The 9,802-nt window shown below is 38.4% G+C and overlaps 1 protein-coding gene across 1 annotated transcript; it reads right to left on the bottom strand.

Annotated features, from left to right (window-relative positions):
* Positions 1-425: 425 nt before the first annotated feature.
* On the bottom strand, positions 426-1,427 carry LOC107770067 (uncharacterized). The gene is made up of 3 exons (XM_016589333.2): positions 1,260-1,427; positions 933-1,079; positions 426-839 (listed from the first exon to the last, which is right to left on the bottom strand). The coding sequence occupies exons 1-3, from the start codon at positions 1,374-1,376 to the stop codon at positions 633-635; spliced, it is 471 nt and encodes a 156-aa protein (XP_016444819.1). The 5' UTR covers positions 1,377-1,427; the 3' UTR covers positions 426-632.
* Positions 1,428-9,802: the final 8,375 nt, after the last annotated feature.

The following is a 9,802-nucleotide window of genomic DNA, read 5'->3' as shown; positions in this document are numbered from 1 at the left end:
GAATGATTGTCGTATATTTTGTTTAGTATCTAAAAGGAAGAAAAACGCTATCCATTAATTGGAGATAATTTCTCGATATTTCTTTATATGTGTAGCAATGTGTATGATCTGCCTGATATTTCTATATATGTGTAACAAGGATGAATATGATTTGCCAATATTTCTTTATATGTTGCAACTATAATGAGTTAAAAAATCAAATTGGTGACATTTGATAAATGTCACTGATTATTTGCCGACATTAATGTAAATTTCGGGAAATTTTCAACAGTGAAATTTATGATATTTGATTTAAGTATCAAATGAATGTCGACAATTCATTTTGTGACATTTGTGATACTTAAAACGACATTTAAAAAAATATCCTCGTATCCTAACTTTCTTGTACTGTCCTTTTGAGACAATGTGGTGGTGTCGCTGCACCCTTGAATTATAAGAACTCATGCATATAATGACTAATTAAAATAGTCCGAACACACAGGTGGTGACCTACATATGAAGGCACACAAGCCTGAATGAATTATCAAAGAAGCAAAATTCTAATCAATCTACACATTCACTATATATAAAACTCAACAAACTTGTGTCTGCGGTTTCAATTTTAAGAGATAATGTCTCTGCATAGAAAAATTTCAATTCTTAGTGTTCATGTTGCGGTTGATATTATCTTTGATTGCCTCTTTGGATTCTTCGGCCTTGCCCATCACTGTGTCTTTCATCTTCTGTGTGGTGTCCTTAACTGATCCCCATGCCTCTTGTGCTGTTTCTTTTGCTTTTCCAGCCATGTCCTGTGCTGCGTCCGCCACCTTATCTCCCATTACCTTCGTCTTCCGCATAGCCTAATTTCATATCAAATATTAGTATTCTGATCCCATATTATATGTTTAGCATAATATAAATAAACGATATAGACATTATTATTAATTAATTACCTCATCGGCAGCATTGGCAGACTCGTTTTTGGCTTCTTGGCCGGCCCTTTTGGCTGCATCAGCGCCTTGTTTAGCTGCATCAGCTCCTTTTCCAGTTGCGTTACGAGCCTCTTCTTTAATTGCCATCGCTAGATGGCGTTTAGCTACCTGTTACCCACAGATCAATCCAATTACAAAATATAAAAATTGATACGTATATAATAGGTAGAACTTCAATACGTACAAAATATAGTAATTAATAACTTGTTATAATCCATGATAATGTAAAAATTATTTAAACGGTAAATGTATATAACTTAAATTCGTATATAAATATTAATTGGTCACCTGGAGAGGTCTGGGTGGTGCACCAAGAAAAACTCTAGATCTCAAAGGGGTATGACCAATAATAGCTCTTGCATTTTGGAGCTTTGTAAGAGCAGGTGTTAGAGCCATGCTTGTCATTTCTTTCGAATTTGTTTATTTCTTTTCTTCAATTTGATTTCGATATTATTTTTATTCTACAGTTGGTAGTTGTATATATAGGGAAGGATCGAGGACAAGGATAACACGCACAAATAGAAAAATAGTGGAGAAAAAGTCCGTTGAGGTTAGTTTCCTGCCTATTTCCCGAATTTTAAGTTGCCAATCACTAAAAACTAATTATAAAGAGCATTGTACGGATCTCTTCCTTCCTCTCACTGCCACTAATCTTTTTTTGTCTGCAAAAAGAAATAAAGGGGTAATCAATAATGAATGTAATTTTCTAATTAATTTATACTGTATTTTGCTGATCAATCGGGCGGTTCGTCACTTATTTATTTATGTATTTATTTATTTTGTTTCTTGCAAAGCCATCATAACTTATTTAGAAGTGTAATTATCTTGCCGGAATCGGACTAAAAGTATTGAACCATTTAATTATCATTTAATAAGAGTAAAAATGATGCTTATTTCATTTCAAAAAATGATGCTTATATTGTGAATTTATCCATTTACCACAGAGTTCAAGCTCTCCTTTAATGGAGATCGAGATAGAGAAATGAACGAGAGATGAGCAAATGAGCTAAGATATTATGAGAACAAAAGAGCTTAATTATCATTCTCCTTGTATCTGTATTTATACAAATGTTAATCGCCTTTCAGCTCAAGTTACTTCTGTTCAACACTCCTAGCTTGGATAATATGTACTCATGCTGTGATCTCAACAATGCCTTGGTGAGTATATCTGCCTGTTGTTGTTCTTTAGAGCTCACATGCACTGTTTTCACGATCCCTTTCTGTATCTTTTCCCTGATAAAATGGTAGTTTAACTCTATATGCTTTGTCCTTTCATGATACACTGAATTTGCAGCAATTTGAAGGGCCAACTTTATTGTCACATAACAATTTTACTAGCACTTCTACTTCTGCCCCTAGTTCTTTAAATAACCCTATCAACTATATAAACTCTGCAACATTCCAAGCCATGCTTCTGTATTATGCTTCTGCTGAATTCCTTGAAACTGTATTTTATTTCTTGGACTTCCATGAGATAAGTGAGTTCCCATGTTTGACAATGAACCCTGTGACTGACTTTCTTGTATTAGGACATGATGCCTAATCAGCATCGCAATATGCACTCAATGTGTTGCTCTTCTCACTGCTCATCATTACACCCATGTCTGGTTCCTTTTTGACATATCTTACAATTCTCAAGGCTGCCTCCCAGTGACTACTCTTAGGCTGCTGCATAAATTGGCTCAATGTCTGCACTCCAAAGGCTATATCTGGCCTTGTTTAAGTAAGATATAGAAGCTTCCCAATGAGTCTTTGGTACTTCCTTTTTTCTTCTAATAATTCATCTCCCTTCACACTTGTAATATCATCAAGCACCTTTACTGTAAGTTTCCGATTGTATTCAAGTGGAGTTCCCATTGGCTTTGCTCCAGCTAGTCCCAGTTCTCCAATAAGGTCAAGACAATATTTCCTTTGAGTCATCAGAATTTCCTTAGTCGACTTGCTAAATTCCAGCCCCAGAAAGTATTTTAGCTCACTAAGATCCTTTATCTTGAAGGTTTGGTGCAACTTCTGCTTTGTGCTTTCAATCAACTGAAGATTATTACCAGTGATCAATATGTCATCAACATAAACTAAAATGATGACAATATTGATATCTTGTTTCAAGGTAAATAGGGAGTGATCCAGACTACTTTGAACAAAACCTTGAGCTACCAGAGCCTCAGTCAGCTTTACATTCCACTGTCGACTAGCTTGTTTCAGCCCATAGAGGGAGTTAATAAGTCTACAAAACATATGGGTCTCCCCCTTACTTGTGAAGCCCTCAGGAAGTTACATGTAGAATTCATCTGGTAAGTCACCTTGCAAGAATGCATTATAGACATCCATCTGATGTATGTGCCACCCCTCAATAGCAGCCATTGAGATGACAGTAACAATCTTGACTACCGGAGAAAATGTTTCATTATAATCAAGCCTTTCTTGCTGGTTATACCCCTTGAACACCAACCTAGCCTTAAACCTCTCAATATCACCATTAGATTTTTATTTGACTTTGAAGACCCACTTGCAACCAATTGGAACTTTATGTTTAAGCAAGGACACTAGTTCCCAAGTGTGATTATCCTCAAGGGCTTGAATCTCAGCCTTCATTGCCCCTACCCATCTAGAATTTGTAGAAGCCTCATGGTAGGTCTTAGGCTACACAACAGAAAACAAAGAAGCTACAAATGATTGATAGGTGGGGCTGATGTTGGAGTATAAAATTGAATGATGTATAGGATGAGATGTAGTGGAAGAGGAACCAGCAAATGTAGTAACATAATCAGACAACCATCCTGGGGGCTTCTTGGTTCTAGCTGAATGTCTCAAGTTAGAGAAAGAAGCTGGGTCCAGAGCAGTGTTTGCTGGTGCAAGATTTGTAGTAGGAACTTCAGATGCTAGAACATCTGCTTCAACATAATCTGCCTGGCCAGTATCATGAGATCCAGAGTAATCTGCTTCATTGCATGTTGGTATGCTATCATGAGATTCCTCCAGTGAGCCTAAATCAGGTTGGCCAAGGTTGCCTGAGACATCTTGTGGAGGAATTTCTTCAAGGAAATCTGAAGGATCAGCTGCCAAAGTGCCCGCATTTTGCTTCTGGCAAGTAGATTCTGTTGCATTGTCAATGAACAAAGAAGGTTGTGAAGATTTTCTGTGCTTGAAAGAAAATATGTTTTTCTTGAAAATAACATCCCTTTTGACAAATAAAATCCGGTTAGTGTAGTCATATAAAATATAGCCTTTGCTGACTTCTGAATAGCCCATAATCACTGTTGCAACTGCCCTGGCATCAAACTTGTCTTGGACATTCATTTTCTTAGCAAAACACAGGCATCCCATCACTTTCAGATGATCCATGCTTGGCCTTCTCTTATGCAAAATTTCATATGGAGATTTGCCTCCAAGGACTGCAGATGGCATTCTCTTTAACGAATATACTGCAGTTAACACACAATGACCCCAGAATTTCAAAGGGATACCACCTTGAAATCTAATTGCTCTTGCAATTTCCAAGATGTGTCTGTGTTTCCTCTTAGCAATGCCATTTTGCTGAGGGGTACTCACAGATGTCCTTTGATGAATTACACACAGTGACTAGAAAAACTGTGAGCAGTTTTCATTTATAACTCTCCTCCTGTCACGACCCAAAACCCACTATAGGTCGTGATGGCGCCAAACGTTGCCGTTAGGTAAGCCAACGGTGAACTATCAACTTAATTATTCATTTTTTTTATTTTTAAAATCATAAGCCTTATTTAGTAAAGGAGTCAATGCATTTAAAAATCATGAATACTTAAAATATGAGTAAGATATAAAATAAAAGATGATAATATTAAGCCAGACCATAACAATCAATAGAGTATCCCCAAAATCCGGTGTCACAAGTGCATGAGCATTTACTAAGGATTACAATAATAATACAATATCTGTCCGAAATATAAATAAGATAGGATAGAGTAAATAGTATGATGGAGACTCTGTGGGCTGCGATACATAGCCTGAAATGCAGTTCACCAAAAGTTTCCTCAGCAACTGTGCCAACTCGCCAAGATGACCACAAAATGAACCTGTCATATCCTGCACATTTAGTGCAGAAGTATAGCATGAGTACGTAAATCAACGCATATCCAGTAAGTATCTATCCTAACCCCGGAGAAGTAGTGACGAGGGGTCAACATCGACACTTACTAGAGGTCCAATACAGCAGTATGATAAATCATAAACGGATATGAAGCACAACAATAATAATGGGGTAAGACTGTAATTTACATAATCTTCCAAAATTTCTTTTAAAGATATAAATTTCTCAATCTCGTATTCTATCTCAACATCTCAGATATATCAAGTGCCAGTATCAAACGGATAAGGAATACCATATAGAATGCCAGGCATTAGTAGAAGGAACAATCTCGCGAATATTCGGGCTGCTAGCGATATAACGCACGATTATGCCGAGGTTGTACAACCCGATCCATAGTGGTGTGTACACTGCCGAGAATCGACCGGCCTGAACCAGAGATGTATCTCAATATACTGTCGAGGTGTTCGCTCCACAAGAAAGGAAGGAACTTATCAAATTACGAGTCACATGCTTACAATACAAGTACATGAGCATAAAGTGGATATATCCTTTACCATTTATCAAATATTTTGCCAACAACTAATATATATTACTAAATCAATTTTTAATTATAAATTTACTTAATTAAGCGAGCAAAAATGAGTTAAAATAATTCAAATATTACATGATAAAGTCCTAAGTCTATCCGGACATAAACATGCTTTAGCTACGTACGGACTCTCGTCACCTCGTGCGTACGTAGCACCCAGAACTAGTAGAACAAATCAATTACATCACCTAGGGGGTTGTTTCCCCCTCAGAAGGTTAGACAGGAGACTTACCCTGCTTCGAAATCCGATAACCGGCTCCAAATAACGTGCAAACCAATCAAAATATACCCAAAAACTCTTAATTAATCAATTTATAACAATTCTCAACTTCGCTTGAAAAGTCAATAAAGTCAACCCCCAGACCCACGTGCCTGGATTTAGAATTATTTTGAATACAAACATTACCCATAGCACCACAAACTCGATTATATAATTTATTCCCAATTTTATGTCTAATTTCGTGGTCAAAATCCAAAAATATCATTTCTAGGTTTTCTTCCAAAGATTCCACAATTTCTATCAAATTCCATGTTAAACTCTATATATAACCCATGTATGTAACTCGAAACAAGCAGGAATAACTTACCTTATGATATATGGCGAAAATGATCTTCAAGAATCACACCAAATTGCCTCACATGTGCTCCAAGAACTTAAAAGTGAAGAAATGAGCTCAAAATCCTGAAATTAGATGTTTAATACACCTGTCAGGCCTCCTTATTCGCGATCACGGTCATAAGCTGTGTGATCGCGGTTAACAAAAGTTCCAGCAATGTTTCCTTCATCGTGATCGTGGCCAAAATCCCGCGATCGCAATGTATAATTTGTGTTTTCTTCTTCACACACACCCTTTAGTATAATGGCAATAATATTTTGTACAAAATTTCAAATGATAAATGGTTTAATTTTCAGAAAACTAGATTCAAAGGTCTACAACTTTTATTTTTGGATTATCTCCAAATTCCTTATATATTGCAAGATATAAGCTTCTGAAGTCAGACCACTGACAGCAGAAATTCCTTCTACGCGATCGTGACCTTCCTTCCGTGATCGCGATTCGCATGGCGTGGAATAACACTTTGCTCTTCGCGATCGCGGCCCAAACCTCCGCCATCGCATTTAACACCCTTGACACTAGTTATCAACAGTTCCAAAAGTCCTAAAAGTGCTCTGTAACCACCCCAAAACTCACCCGAGGTCCGAAGAACCCCGTTCAATCATTCTAACAAGTTTATATACCCTATGTAAATTGTCCGAAGGCTCAGAACACAAATTACAACATCGAAACCAAGAATTAAAGATCAAACTCAATTTCTTAAACACTCTTAAATTTCAAACCTTCATCCTTCGCCGAACGCGTCCGAATCACACGTAAACATTCCGGAATGATGCCAAAATTTACGTGCAAGTCATAAATCACGATGCGAACCTATTCCAAGGCTCGGAACCCCAAAAGGACATCGATAACACCAAACTCCACTTCAAAATGCCTCCGGATCACCCGATACTCAACCCGAACATACGCCTAAGTCCTAAATCATCATACGAACCTATTGAAACCTTCAAATCCCGATTCCGAGGTCGTTTCTCAAAAGTCAAACCCTGGTCAAATCTTCCAATTTAAAGCTTCCGAATTTAGAATTTTCTTTCCAAATCAACCTCGAACTTCCCAAAATTCAATCCGACCACCCGTACAAGTCATAATACTTGAAGTGAAGCTACTCAAGGCCTCAAACCGCCGAACGACACGCTAGAGCTCAAAACGACCGGTCGAGTCGTTACATTCTCCCCCACTTAAACATATCTTCGTCCTCGAACGTGCCAAGAACCATTCCGGAGTTATCCAAAATTACTATTCAACACCTCGTGCAACTACCCATGCCACCACAACCCATGTGGGCACGTTAGCTCGAGCTAGATTGAAGATCCTCCCCATAACCTTAGCTAACAAGCCTTAAAACGAAATTCCAACATACGGAATTCTCCACGAGACCCGATTTTAACATACGAACACTGCATCAATCACTACACTGTACCAAAACATGATCATGCACCTATTCTGAAATCACACAATGCACTACATAAGTCTTTTGCTTATAATAACATCCTCTGACCATAATAGCTGCAATTTCACGAATCTGATTCCCGAAATACACCTCATAGCACATATAAGCCATGTTCCAACTCTCGCAATACTGCCACGACGAAAGAGATGTGTAGAAACTCATAACTACCTAACCAAATCAATAAATCATGGACTCCCTTCACCTGACAAGAACCATTACCTCATTCTGAGCTGAATAACGATATTATCTCTCTAATATACCTTACATAAATTTGATCGCACTGCTCTCAGGTCCAATAACCTCGTCTCACCCAGCACAAGCTGCTCAGGCAATAAGCCACCTCAAACACTGTCTAAAATCTCATACAGTGCCATCAAAGCACCAACTATCTATAAATCGAATGTGACCCATAGGGAAGAACGAATTCTGGCAAAGAACCATCCAGCCCGCGTAATGAATAAAACGGCCAAACTGATGTTATGGCTCTATCTCAGAGATGGAAAAAAAGTGCACAAAATAAGTATAAGGAATCGTACTTAACATCTCACTGTTGCGGCATGGAACCTGATCCAAATATGACACTCTTGTGGCATACAACATGATCCAAATATGATATCGTTGCGGTGCGCAACCCGATACACATAACATACCTATAGCGGCGTGCCACCCAATTTAAACAATATACCCGTGGCGGCGTGTCACCCTATCCACACATAACAATCAATAAGGAAACACCCATCAAGCCGAAATGCTTATACTTAAGAAATGCCCGAATATCGACCACAAGCACGCCAAGTGCATAATACAACCCTAGGGAGACAGATAGTACCATACGCTACAAAAATCAAGTACGACTAAGGTGTAATAAATGACATGCATTTTGAGATCCATCTTGCTCATATAACACAACAAGCTACACGGGATCACAACATATGTGCGAATAATCAAGCCGTCTCGCAACCCACTTGGCACAATAGTGTATTACATGGAATAGCTGACGACGAGAATAACATCTAATGCCCAAAGACTCCTCCGTAAGCAATGCTAATGAACACATCCGACCTAACATGGAGAACAGATTCACATTAGACCCACCAACGGACCTCAAGCCGATTCTGATCCTTAACATACTGGGCCAACAACCTTTCAAGGATCCATAATGGCCCTATTCATGACACACACGAGCAATTGTCTAATCCGGAACAAACTCCCACAGTCCACAACCAAAGGAATAGAGTGCCTTTCAGGCATAAACTCTCACGTTAGAGATAGTACCAGAATCTCCATACTTGGTTTCAATCCTTAACAATAAAGTGACTAATATGTCACAATTATGCAGTTTTCCCGTGGGATATACTCCCATGACCTTCCACACCAGGTAGAAAAGTATACACCTCCATACCACCAACCGTACTAATTTTTAAAGAAAATCACGAATCCGCAAATCAATACATAATGCCTCTTCCACAAAACACCATTCTCAAGCGATACTAAGATAATGCCAGCTTACTCTAAATATCTGAATTCTTCCCTGCCCATCCGAGCTGGTGACATTCTTATCAACACCGAGCCGTAACCTTGATCCTCAACTTCCAATTCCCATACCGCTCACTGCACCTATCATGCCGCTACGCGAGAGTACAAGAATTCATCATAACTCCTGAATTACTAGTAGAATAAACAATTCATTGACTAGAAACCTTTCACTTAACTCATTTAAGAAGAACCATTGCAACACATAACTGAATTCCTATGACCGCAGAAAATACAAACCTCAAGTCATGGTCTAAACCGCTATAACTCTTCCGGGATCCATTTACACAACATGGCCATAGGAATCGAATACCTCCCAAATCAAGCAAATTATGGTGGATGTCAAGCCCGTACGTACAACCACAAACTACCTGTATATCTTAACACGTTGAAGGAACTGATAATTACCACAATCATGCTGATCCAAACCATTACTAACCGACCCCACTTCTTCCAATTTACTCTTGACTTGCCTTAGAAATAATAATAGCTCCATTCAAAACATAACGAAACCCAACAACACTCATCTTGAGTGACCCAATTCACGAGACCACATCGTCTCAATACCCTTGAACC

Source organism: Nicotiana tabacum, chromosome 19 (genome assembly GCF_000715075.1).
Source record: "Nicotiana tabacum cultivar K326 chromosome 19, ASM71507v2, whole genome shotgun sequence".
NCBI lineage: Eukaryota > Viridiplantae > Streptophyta > Magnoliopsida > Solanales > Solanaceae > Nicotiana > Nicotiana tabacum.
This window is presented reverse-complemented; position numbering and strand designations above follow the sequence as displayed.